Raw genomic sequence first — 13,150 nt, 5'->3', positions numbered from 1 at the left:
TGAGTACAAGCTTGCCTACATTAAAACAGTTAAATTAACATGAAAAAAAAAAAAAAAAAACAACGGACCGCAGAACCCCCAATTTAACATTAGCGGTTTAGACATTAATGGCTGTGTGTTGAGTTATTTTGAGGGGACAGCAAATTTCCACTGTTATACAAGCTGTACACTCACTACTTTACATTGTAGCAAAGTGTAATTTCTTCACTGTTGTCACATGAAAAGATATAATAAAATATTTACAAAAATGTGAGGCGTGTACACACTTTTGTGAGATTGTATTTGTATGCTGTATCTTTGTGTTCTTCATTCATGTCAGACACACTAATGTATGCATTTGCTGTGTAAAACACAATTCACAAATGCATTGATAGATGCAGGTAAAGTCAAAATATGCATTACAGGGGCCTATTTTTAAAAGAAAAGAATAGTGGCGCACAATAACATGCGTTAATGCACAATATCACACACTTTGCCTAAATATTGGATTTTTTTTTTTTAATTTACAACTATTCACATAATAAAAACTAGCTAGCACAAATGAAAAGAACCTAGCGTAATGTACATTGTAGATGAGTGATGGCATGTGCACAGATGTGATTGGCCTCTTTAAAGTGATCTGGTACTTTGAACACAGAGGGTAATGCCCCGTACACACGATCCGAAAATCGTACAGAAAATGCCGCTTTCGAAACGATCGTACGATAATCGGATCATTAGTACAGCGCTTCCGAGAGCCGATCAGGACAGTTCATCCGATTTTATTTATCGGACATGCACGAAAATCTTTTTCGTGCGATGCCAGATCGTCCGATTTTGTCGTTCGAAAATGCAATACAAATGCATTACAACACATGACATCACTTCCGATTTTTTATTCTGCCGTACGAGAATTTTCGTGACTTTAGTAAACTCATCAGATTCGACATGAGATTAGCATACAAAATAAAACGGACGATCATTCGTCCGATAATCGGATCGTGTGTACGGGGCATAAGGGTGGCCCTTTCCCCTTCTTCCACTCCCCAAATCGGAAGCAATGGAAAGCCCTGTGTAAACCTCGTGTTGTCAGAGTTTTATCTTACTCGGGGCTAAATGTCCTGTGTTAGTGCCGATTGGCACAGGTGTGTTACATTGGGTGAGATTTTTTCTTTCCCAGTATGTAAGCACGCACACACTGCAACTCCCAGTGGAATTGGTAATTGGATCAGCTTGTGATATAATTTTGTAATACGTTTATGCTCAACGTGGCTTAATAAATGGCTATTTATTACTGTTGGTGGTTGTTATAGCATCCTATTATTTACTTCTAATGGATGCATTATCATCCCAATGCCCTAAGCGCTGTTAATATAGTACTTTTGGTCACTGTGCCCATTGGAAGACCCCTCCTCTATTCTTGTCCTGGTAGCAACTCTGAATTTTGGATTTTCCTTCACTTTTCTTCCTGGTGACCATGGTAATCCGGACAATAGAGAATGAATCTCCCTAACAGCGACAGACAAAAATAAAAACCTGACAGTGGTTCTGACCCCTCACCACACAAATAAAAAATAAAAAAATCAGCAAGATGATCTTAGGTGATGGGGGGTGGGATATGTTTTTAAATTGGAAGTTCAGCCTAAAACTGACTCTAAGGCCTTGTACTCACGGCAGGACATGTCCGATGAAAACGGTCTGCAGACCGTTTCCATCGGACATGTCTGGCCGGGGACTGCCCGGGGACTTCTGTTCGATGGCTATACACACCATCGAACAGAAGTCCGCGCGTAAACAATACGCGGGGCGTGTCCGCGGTGTCGCCGCGTCGATGACGCGGTGTCGCCGCGACAATGACGCGGCGACGTGGGCGGCCCGCCTTTAAAATGCTTCCACGCATGCGTCGAAGTCATTCGACGCATGCGAGGGATGGCGGGCGGCAGGACATGTACGGTAGGTCTGTACAGACGACCGTACATGTCCGGGCGGACAGGTTTCCAGCGGACTGTTTTAAAGCAATGCCAGGAAACAGTTGTCCGCTGGAAACCTGTCCGATCCGCCCGAAAATGGTCCGCTCGGACCAACACACGGCCAAACATGTCTGCTGAAACTGGTCTGCGGACCAGTTTCAGCAGACATGTTTGGTCGGGAGTACGGGGCCTAATAGGTGGATTCAGAGCGAGTTACGCCGGCGTATCAGTAAATGCGCCGTCGTAACTCTGAATCTACGCCAGCGTTAATTTAAGCGTATTCTGGAAACCAGATACGCTTAAATTAGGCTAAGATACGAGTGGCGTAAGTCTCCTACGCCGTCGTATCTTAAAGTGTAATTTTTAGGCTGGCCGCTAGGTGGCGCTTCCGTTGAGTTTGGCGTAGAATATGTAAATGACTAGATACGCCGATTCACGAACGTACGCTTGCCCGTCGCAGTAAAGATATGCCGTTTCCGTAAGAGATACGCTGCGTAAAGATAAAGCTGCCCCTAGGAGGCGTAGTCAATGTTAAGTATGGCCGTCGTTCCCGCGTCGAAATTTGAAAATTTTACGTCGTTTGCGTAAGTCGTCCGTGAATGGGGCAGGACGTAATTTACGTTCACGTCGAAACCAATATGTCCTTGCGGCGTACTTTGGAGCAATGCACACTGGGATATGTACACGGACAGCGCATGCGCCGTTTCGTAAAAAGCGTCAATCACGTCGGGTCACGAGTAATTAACATAAAACACGCCCCCATACTCATTTGAATTATGTGAATACAGTACTTGCCTCTCTGACGTAAGGCGGCGTAGCGTAAATACGATACGCCGCCTTAAAGTTGCGCGCCCCTAACTGAATCTAACTATAAATCCACTGTCAGTCATATTCTAAGACTAATCTGTCTAACCCTGTAAAGCAAAAATTTATATACATATCTTTTTACGGTTTGGTCTTCAGCAGTGGATGCTGTGTGCAGAAGACAGCGGACAACGGCTGTGAAATGCCTGGGAAGTGGTCACCCATAGCCTTACTATGGGGGTTCTGTTGTCAGCTGCCTTTCCTACACACACCTACACAGAGAAACTGTTGCTGACAGCTCAGTGCAGGACCGGACTGGATTGACTGCGGAAATGGTATGTATAGCGATTTTTGCTTTGCAGGGTTAGATTAGTCTTAGAATGTGTCTGCCAGTCGATTTAGAGTTATTTTTAGGCTGAACTTCTACTTTAAGGACCGATTCATACTTTCTCACTAACTCGGAGCACTTCGGTGTGCAGGTAGTAGTCCTTTTTTGGCTGCAGTGATGCGCAACAGGGGGGCAGTGACATGATGCGCATTTAATCGTTTTCCACAGCTTTTTTTTTTTTGAAGAACAGTAATATACAGCATGTCATTTGTTTTCTATGTGACCTAGCGGTGGCTGGCTGAAAAATAGAAACCTTGAGAAGAATGAATGTGTTTGCTGTAGTTATTACATTTCAATTTTGAATGAAGTGTTCCTTAAAGTCCCCCATAGACAGGCAGAGTACAGTTTGTTGTATATGTTTTTAAAGGACAGGCTTCATTTTCTATTACTTTACTGCTACTATGTAAAAATGTTTAAACTACAAGCGCAGCAAAGAGTATCTGAGTTTGTCCTTTAAAAACTAGAGGTCACCTACCCTCATTATGGGCACTGGCTCATGTTAATCACTGCTGCATAAAGCCTTTAAACCACTTTTGTGCCGAAGGATTGCAGTTATGTTATTACAGATAACTATTCAATGCACAGTGTGCAGACTTTTCACCTAGAATTTCAGGGATGTAACAAAATCGCTTTCTTTTCACATTTGGAGCTACTTACCAGAGCAGAAAACAAACAACAATTACCCTTATATAAAAGCAGTCACCATAGGTGTGTTTTAGTTATAATGGGACAGAAAACTGTCTAATTTTCATCAGCCTGGAAATTGAGTTTTAGGAAAGCCAGTTGGATATCCTCTATCACACTGTTAAAACAAAATTTAAGGGGTTCCCTGCTACACCTGTAGAAATTCTGTCTTTTGTGTGTTCTGTAAATTGCAACATCTACCAGCACTGTCTATTCCTTTAAAAAGTAAATGGATGCAACGTTCAGGATCTATGGCAACTGAACCGAAACCAGAAAGAGCGTTTATCGAATGGGGTCTTGGCTCCACTAAACATGGATTTAGAGTTTAGACACAGACATTCAATTTCACTCAGCATCCATATCAACAGGAGCCATGAGTATTTAAAGTGGAACTCCGCTTGTTTGCTCCCCCCCCCCCCGCTGCCACATTTGACACCTTTACGGGATGGGGGTACCTGTTTTTGAGGCCCCCTGGAAATTCGGCCCCTCTCCTCCTTGCCCTGTCGCCAAGCCATTCACAAAGCGCAGAGTGCGTAGTAGAGAACTGCCGGTTTCCATTACAAGGAATGGCGGCCGCAGCTTCCGAGAGCTGGCTCCTGGGACAGATAAGTGTCCTAATATTAAAAGTCAAGAGGTACAGTATTTGTAGCTGCTGACTTTTCGTTTTTTTGGGGGGGAAGGCTGGAGCTCCTATTTAAGTGGTTGCCGACCAGCCGCCGTCGTTTTACGGCGGCAGGTCGGCTCCCCTGCGCGAGAGCCCGTAGCTATATGTCAGCTCTCGTGCAGGCCACCCGCTCGCCCCTGACTCCCGTGGCCGGGCACACGCGATCGCTCGTTAAAGAGCTAGGACCGGGAGCTGTGTGTGTAAACACACAGATCCCGGGCCTGTCAGGGAGAGAAATGCTGATCTTCTGTTCATACAATGTAAGAACAGAAGATCAGTAATTTCCCCATGTCATTCCACCCCCCCCCCCCCCATCAGTTAGAACACACCCAGGGAACATACTTAACCCCTTCCCTGCCCCCTAGTGTTAACCCCTTCACTGCCAGTGGCATTTTTATAGTAATCCAATGCATTTTTATAGCACTGATCGCTATAAAAATGACAATGGTCCCAAAAATGTGTCAAAAGTGTCCGCCATAATGTCGCAGTACCGAAAAAAAAACCGCTGATTTCCGCCATTACTAGTAAAAAAAAAATATTAATAAAAATGACATAAAAATACCCCTTATTTTGTAAACGCTATAACTTTTGCGCAAACCAATAAACGCTTATTGCGATTTTTTTAATGAAAAATATGTAGAAGAATACGTATCGGCCTAAACTGAGGAAAACATTTTTTTATATATATTTTTGGGGGATATTTATTATAGCAAAAAGTAAAAAATATATATTTTTTTCAAAATTGTCGCTCTACTTTTGTTTATAGCGCAAAAAATAAGAACCGCAGAATTTATCAAATACCACCAGAAGAAAGCTTTTTTTGTGGGGAACAAGGGACGCCAATTTTGTTTGGGAGACACGTGGCACGACCACGCAATTGTCAGTTAAAGCGACGCAGTGCCGAATCGCAAAAAGTGCTCTGGTCTTTGACCAGCAATATGGTCCGGGGGTTAAGTGGTTAAGTCCTGATAACTTCAGGCTGGCCCTTTTTGCAGATATAGCTATGTAAAACATTTAAAAAAAAGTGCCTATACTGTTTTAAAGACAGTAATGCACTGTCTCACAATGCTCTGCACATGCTCAGTTGCTCTCTATTCTTGGCCTTGTGCCTAAAATCAGAGCCACTAGAGTCCAATCAGCTGACAGCTTTAAGATATACGGTTGTTGAAGATGGACAAAAGCAACAGGAATGATGCAAGCAGTGTAGAGGGAAGACGGATTTAGGCGAGAGAACAGAAAAGCAGAAGAGGTGACATGACAAACTCTGCAAGAAATGTACATATTTTAATTGAAGAAAGTGACCTATAGTTTTTTAGTTCAAGTAGAGAGTTTGCAAGAAAATAAAAAAATACAAAAATTACTGTATGGTTTCATTTTAAGTAAAACTTCTAACATTTTCAGTTTATATAACTCTTGCAGCCAGAAACCATGCACAAGTTACAAACTTCCCGGAACTTCTATGTCCCTGTTTCCTGTGATTGCCTAACATATTTTTCCAGAAGTTTGCACAGACCTTTAATCTACATCATAGATATCCCCTGCAGTAGGAGGGTAATACTTTAATGAGAAACCTTTAAAGGCACCTTAACATATAAAGCAATGTTGTGGCCTAGACTTTTTATTTTACTTGGCCCAATCACGTATGTTTAACCACTTCCTGTCTGCTGTATATTTATAAACGTCCTCGGAGAGGAAGGATGATATCGCAGTCATTGCTGCACCTGCAGCAATGGTCCAGTTATCATTTTTATGGCAATTCCTTACAAGTTAAAAGTATTCAGAGCAGCTAAGAAGCTGCTGGATTACTTTTACAAGCAGTGGAAAGGGGTCCCACCTCCCTCCCATCGCCATCTTTACTGGGCTCTCCCGTGAAAGCTCTAGGCACACAGTGGGAGGAACTAATGTTGTTCTTCCCACTGTGTGACTTCAGAAACTGTGAGCATTGATTTCTGTTCTCGGTTTACCTGTCCGTTAAAGCAGCCGATCAGACTGATCTGTGTCTGATCGACTGCATTGGATGTTGTTCATCCCTTGTAATAGCAGAAACTGTAAACTGGTAACTTGTAAAGGCTTATAAAGTGCCGTCTATGGAGATTTTTATGTACTGTAATTTGGCGCCGCTCCATGGGCGGAAGCAGTTTTAAAGACTTGTTTGGTATCTATTTACTTGGCGTAACATCATCCTTTATATTTTACCAAGCAACTGGGTATTATATTGTGTTTTTGTACATTTAAATTAACTAAAGTGTATTTTTTTCAGAAAAGTTGTGTTTAAAAAAAAAACGCTGCACAAATATTGTGTGACACAAAAATATGCAATGTCCACCATTTTATTCTTAATGGCGTCTGCTTAAAATGTTTGGGGGGTTCCAAAGTGTTTTCTAGCAAGAAAATAAAAAATTATAAGATGTCATAATTGGCCCAGACTAAAAATGTGTAGAATTCTGTTTCAGTGCTTATTCAGATCTGTTTTTTTTTTGTATTTTAGCATTTGGTATATTTGGAAACAAAGCCATTTGGTCTTTTGCATGGGTTTGTTTGTCAGATTTGTTTCCAGCCTCCTCATGCAACTTTGAAGGCGCCTTTCAAAGGGTGCAGTTAGTCACCGTCCTTAGGGCTTAGGATTGCTCTAAAACTGGGGGGGGGGGGGGGGCCTTTTCAACTGCATTATTCCATGTGAAGATCAGAGAAAAGCCTAAAACCAGCCATACACATTAATCCTTCTCTTGCTCTGCCCACCAGACAGATCAAAACAATTCTATAGATTCCTCCATCCGCGCTAAAGAGCATGTATGGAAACATATTTGCTACCAGCTACTGGCAGGCAGCAGTTGTCAGAAAACCCAGACTGATTGGTTGGTTGCAGTCCCTCTTCAGCTCACTTCTTTCCACCCACCTCCTTCAATTTCTGGGTTGAAGCTCAAAGCCAAATTTTGACTAATTCACAGAAATCAATATCTGAGTCAGAAGCTGGTTCATATCTTGTTCACCTGGAGGTGATTATTTTTTTTAAATTAAATGTCACTTTCTGATATACCTGTGGGGAATTTAATCTGAAAGTTTCCTGGATGGTTACCTGGATGGTTACAAATTATGCAGAAAAAGACAAAGTGTGAACTTCATGGAAAAATAATAGTTTTCTGTTTCTTAATACCGTGTACTGTTTTGTAAGTCATGCTTCAACTACACCTTACAAATAAAAAAAAAGTAAACCTTAATTTCCATTCTGTGCTTTCAGGAGATGTGGTGGATGTATATCAGAGGGAGTTTCTGGCCCTCAGGGACCGTCTTCATGCTGCTGAACAGGAGAACTTAAAACGCTCCAAGGAACTGAACCTGGTCCTGGATGAAATTAAGAGGGCCATATCTGAAAAACAAGCCTTACGAGACATCAACCGCACATGGAGCAGTTTATCTGGTGAGACACATTTTAGAACTAATCAAACTCCTTTATGGTAGACTGCCCTAAACTGTCAGTGCCCGGCGAGATTCATGTAGATATGTCCTGCACTTTGGCTCAGACTGTGCCAGTATGTCCCAAGTTGGCCTTCCTATTTTGTTATGAATGGAAGTCGATAGTCCTCTGGAGGTATAATCAATAGGCTATAGGTTTAGGAGTACATGGGGTAAAACCCCTTGATCAGAGCAATATTCTTTGAGGTTGGTGAGGCGACGGTTAAAAGTATGTGGAGGCGGCAAGGAATGGAGGAAGTGGTGTAACTGAAGGGCCCTCCAGAAATCTAGATGAAAAGAGCATGTAGGGCACCCTAAGGAAGAAAGAGAAGGCCACTTATCCGTTAATAGGAAACGAGAGGCCTGGAAGAAGCTTAAACTATGTCAAGTTTGAAAAACGGCATCATGGAGACCCAGAAAGAATTTCGGGTTTCCTAAAATCGGAAACAATTGTGAATTCTGGGAGGAAAGAGATTCATGCAGGAAAATGTGGGAGCATGTACGCGTTGTGGGTATTATTAAGCAAAAGCACTTTTTGACCTACCTGTAATATGAGGTTAAACATCTGAGTGTGTATCCACACTTTTGAGCACAAGTGGTGAAGAAACTGGAGATTAACTTGAAGAAACATTGGTGTTGAAAATATATCACATTATTACACAATACTGGTTATAGAGACTTGTATGTTAATTTCTTACAAGTGGATTATTTCCATTTAAAGGGGAAGCTACATGTGTTTTTTTTTGTTTTTGATTTATGCTAGCTTTTTTAAGGGGCCAAAGATTGGTTGATTTTATACTGATATTATAGGTTTGAATGTGGGGAACAGTGAGGCCCTCTGCTGAAATTTGTTGCAGGGTATCTTTAGCTATTTTGCCCGCTTTGTCTGCTCAAATAAAGGAAGTATGGAATCAGTCTCCTGGAATCAATCTCCTGGAATCATCGCTTGGGGATAAACAGTATACTGGAGAATCTGAAAGGTTCAGGGAAGATTAATCCAAACTTTAATAGTATTTTTCAGCTTGCGTAAAGGGGGGTCTGGATTATTCCGAAGATAGGTAGAGGCTGTTGTACTATTATTCCCAAATATCGGAAACTAGGAATAATTTAACAAGGGACAAGAGGGTGGGATGGTGGCAAGAGCATCCTGGTCTAACTGGCAAATAGGGTACTTTTCCCAGTTTACTTGAAAACTTGAGTAATGTCCATAATTTTGAATAACATTTAAAAAGGACAGGCAATGAGGATTACAGATTTGCCAAATAAATAAGCAAGTCATCCGCATATAGGGAAACCTATTTTTCCAATCTATTGATGGTCAGCCCAGAGGTATCAGCATTAGACCGAAGCAATTTGGCTAAGGGAGCTATCGCTATAACAAATAATAAGGGTGATAGGGGGCAACCCTGTCTGGTAACCCCACATTAGTGTAAAAGGCTCACCTGTATTATAGCTTGTGGTTTATGGTACAACAGCTGAATCCATATAAGGAAGTTGGGTACAAAATAAAATTTCGCAAGTACGTCCAACACATAAGGCCATTCGACCGAGTCAAAGGCTTTGTGGGTATCCAGCGTTAGTACAGCCCTGGAGCCCATAGCATCATGTCTAGCCTGTAAATTTGTACAATTGAGAAAAGAGAGAGAAACTAACCAGAGATAATTGGAATCCCAGCAATATTTGTCACATCCCAAAATATAGGCATTTGGAGGGAGTGCCCAAGGGATAGTACGGACAAAGAAAAAGGGTAAGCTAGGATACACCAAGAAATGGCATAGGATAAAAGTCTTACAAATTGTATTTAATACAAAAGGTGACATAAATAACAAGTACATTCAAAAACACCTAAAAACAATGAATGGAACATGTGCCGAATAATGAACAGCTGCTAGTATTTGGAGCACACCAAGGTTCTAGACATAAAGTTGACCAAAGTTCCCAACATGTTTTGGAAAAGCGGCGGGAGGGGAGGGTTTATTATAAGCGTATATACTTCCTTCTTCAGGGTTTATATATAAGCATGCTGTTATATTTTTACCAAAAAATAAAATAAATAAATAGCCTGTAGATTAGTAAACAGCCTACGTAAGTTAATGGATATATATCATCTCGGAATAAATCCAGTTTTGTCTGAATGCATTATAGTGGCAAACACCTAATTATCTCTACGGGCAAGAATCTAAGCTAAAGTTTTGATGTCTGAATTAAACAATGAGATGGGATTCACAATAGTCCTTATGTGGTTACTGAATGACTACAATCAGTGTAACAGACATAGAAGGTGGCAAACAGCTTCGAAGGCATAAGTAAACACCCGGACTAAATGTGGAATAAGAATATCTTTATATTGCAGGTACCTTTCTATAGAAAAGCTATCTTGGCCTGGCATCTTATGTGCAGAGGAACACATGGGTAATTCTATTTCCTCTGAAGTTAAAGGAGCATCTAGGAGCAAAAGTTTGCTTACAGAAAATTTAGAAAGTTGGATATCATAGAAATATTCATCAAATTTAATAATAGTAGCACATAATGTGCTTTTTTAATATATAGATCATAATAGAAAGACACAAAGGAACAAACCACCTTTTGGATTTGTTCAACAATGACTCCTGTAGGAGTTATATGGATAGTGCAAGGTTGGATGTCATGTTTGGAATGATATGCCAGTAGGCGACCATTTTTATCTATCATCTAGCATATCCTCTGACTTTTTGTGAAATCATTTATTTTGGGTGTGTACTGCAAGAATCGGATCCAATTCCCTGGCTTTGGTCTGCTAAGCAGCATACGTGGCAGGGTTGGATGTGGCATAGTAATGTGTTTCAGCATCAGATAGGGCCTTCTCCACATAAACTTGTCTAGACTGGGCTGCCTTACAGGCTGTCCCAATGGCAGCATCAAATGTACTGAGAATAGTGGTGTTTCTGGCATACCTGACCACAGGCACAGATGTGGTCTGTGCATTAAGCAGCCAGTAGGAATTAATTTCAATAAGCCCCTGATCTGTCACTGTTGGATCAACGAGCTGGAGTGGACTTTATAATTTCTATGTGCGCCTAGAGCAAGATCTAACAGAAGGGAAAGTGGTCAGAAATTGCTCTAGGGAGGTATCTAACTGCAGCTACAGAGCCAAATAGGTCATGGGAAAGTAAATACAGGTCAGTATGGGATAGGGTAGCATAATTGTCAGGAATATTCCCTGGTAGAAGCACGCTTCAATCTCCTAGCATTTACATGGTTGAATTTATCCGAATAAGAATGTAAGGGAGTTTAGAGTCTGGTCGAACCACTATGTCTATCAAGGTAGTTATCTAAGAACGTATTGAAGTCACCTGCAAGAATAAGGGGACCTTCAGTTAACCCAAAACGTGTTTTAGTGAATAAAGGGGAAATATATAAATTGACCAGAGTATACAGTTTGCCTAAAATTTCCAAAACAAAATTTACAAAGCATCCCCCCCCTGGATATGTCTTAATAATGCAGAGCATAAGTGATTTTAGCACACTTAAGAGCCATAACGCTAGAACCTTGCAGATACGAATGCTGAAGAAGAATAACATGCGGGTTATGACAAGCTAGGTACTCGAACATTAAAGAGAGTTGACTTTAGAGTTGAGTCATCTGATATTCCAAGAAATCATATGTAATATGGTCATGGCAAAACAAAAGAAGACATCAGTAAAAGGACCATAAACATTAAATGGACATATAGAAGTGAAGAAAGTGTGTTAACAAAACCCTATTAGAAACCACTTCCCTAGACCTCCTGGATCCCAAATTCCAACAATTGGAAACTTTTCCCCTGGAACCAGAACTATACATTGGGTGGGTGGGTGTGGGTGTGGGGGGGGCAATACTGTTCAGCCCAGGAGAGGACAGAGCAAGCATTAATTACCAAAAGTACTGCAAGTGAACAATAAACTAGTTGTTGTCTGCAGGGCTCAGGCTATAACTGCACCATAGAAAAGTAGGCAGTCAACACCCGGAAACATGAGCATCTGAAACTCGGAGCCAAAGGCAGAAAATTGCAGAACCATTAGACATTGTAGGAACTCCAAGCCAATACAACGCTCAGAACTAAAGTAGGCAAGGGCCTCTCACATAGGGCAAACTGAGCATGTAAATAAAGGAGTAGAAATGGCATTGACATGGAACTAGGTAGCATCCAGTAATAAGACACATGCTAGACAGTAGGCGATATGCGTCATAGAGCGGTGTCTAAAGAAGCAGATCCTCTTGAGACATAAGTAGCTACAATGATCAGAGTGATTCAACAGGGTTAGCGAGGAGGAGTACATCGAGTTGACCAAGATGGAGCCTTTAGGCCCATGGCATCCACCCACTGCACAGCATCTTAAAGAAGTGAGCCCTGCCCTGATGGATAACTTGCAGGCATGCTGGATAATGCATACTTTGAACATCCCGTAGTCTCTTCTTGACCGAAAAGAATGATGTCTGTTGTTTTTGCATAGCAGCAGAGAAGTCTGGGAAAATGGAGATGGTTTTGCTGTTGTAAAAAATGTACCCTTTTATCTTGCCGCTTGCAATACAGCTTCTTTATCACGATATTGCTTTAATCAAAATATGGCTAGGTGGCTCTCCAGATGGTAATGGGCATAGTGTGACTCTGTAGGCCCCTTCATTAGCAAATAATGAAGAAAAAGCAGTGACCCCGAAGGTAGTGACAAGCCAGTGTTCCATAAAGGATTCAGGGTTTCTGTTTCCCCTCAGGTAACCCCAAAAACCTCTGGTTATTTTGGCATAGGCAATCCTTCAGATCATTCAACTCATCCACAATAGCCTCATGGTTTTTCTGTAAATCAGTCACAGAAACCTGTAAAGGGTAGGTAGTATCCTCAAAATCACTGACCCGCTGTTCAGCATTTGTAACTCGATGGTGGAGATTTTGAACATTCTGCTTTAAGAAAAGACAAGTCCATCTGGACAGAGTCTATTTTAGTGGTTAAGGCTACCTGACCATGTTTAAGACAGGGTCGGGGTCAGTGGGGGAGTCAAAGGAGGCAAGAGACGCAGGAGATTAATCAGCAGTCTCAAGTGGCATGCAGTCTAGGGACACACCTGAGACGGAAGCAAAGAAAATGGAGGACTTGCCCCATGGTCAGCGTGCTGTGCCAAGGGAAGCTACATGCTGAGAAAGGAATCCATGCCATCTTTGAGCAGCACACGAGGAGGGAGAGAAGTCGTGA

General features: G+C 41.7%; 1 protein-coding gene across 1 annotated transcript in view; it reads left to right on the top strand.

Moving 5' to 3' along the window:
• MGAT4B (alpha-1,3-mannosyl-glycoprotein 4-beta-N-acetylglucosaminyltransferase B) overlaps positions 1 to 13,150 on the top strand; it is a 600,394-nt gene that overhangs the window by 300,703 nt on the left and 286,541 nt on the right. Inside the window, exon 2 of the mRNA XM_040344984.1 lies at positions 7,728 to 7,907. Within this exon, the coding sequence (XP_040200918.1) occupies positions 7,728 to 7,907 (180 nt within the window). The remainder of the gene's footprint in view (positions 1 to 7,727; positions 7,908 to 13,150) is intronic.

Source organism: Rana temporaria, chromosome 3 (assembly GCF_905171775.1).
Source record: "Rana temporaria chromosome 3, aRanTem1.1, whole genome shotgun sequence".
In the NCBI taxonomy this organism is placed as follows: Eukaryota; Metazoa; Chordata; class Amphibia; order Anura; family Ranidae; genus Rana; species Rana temporaria.
This window is presented reverse-complemented; position numbering and strand designations above follow the sequence as displayed.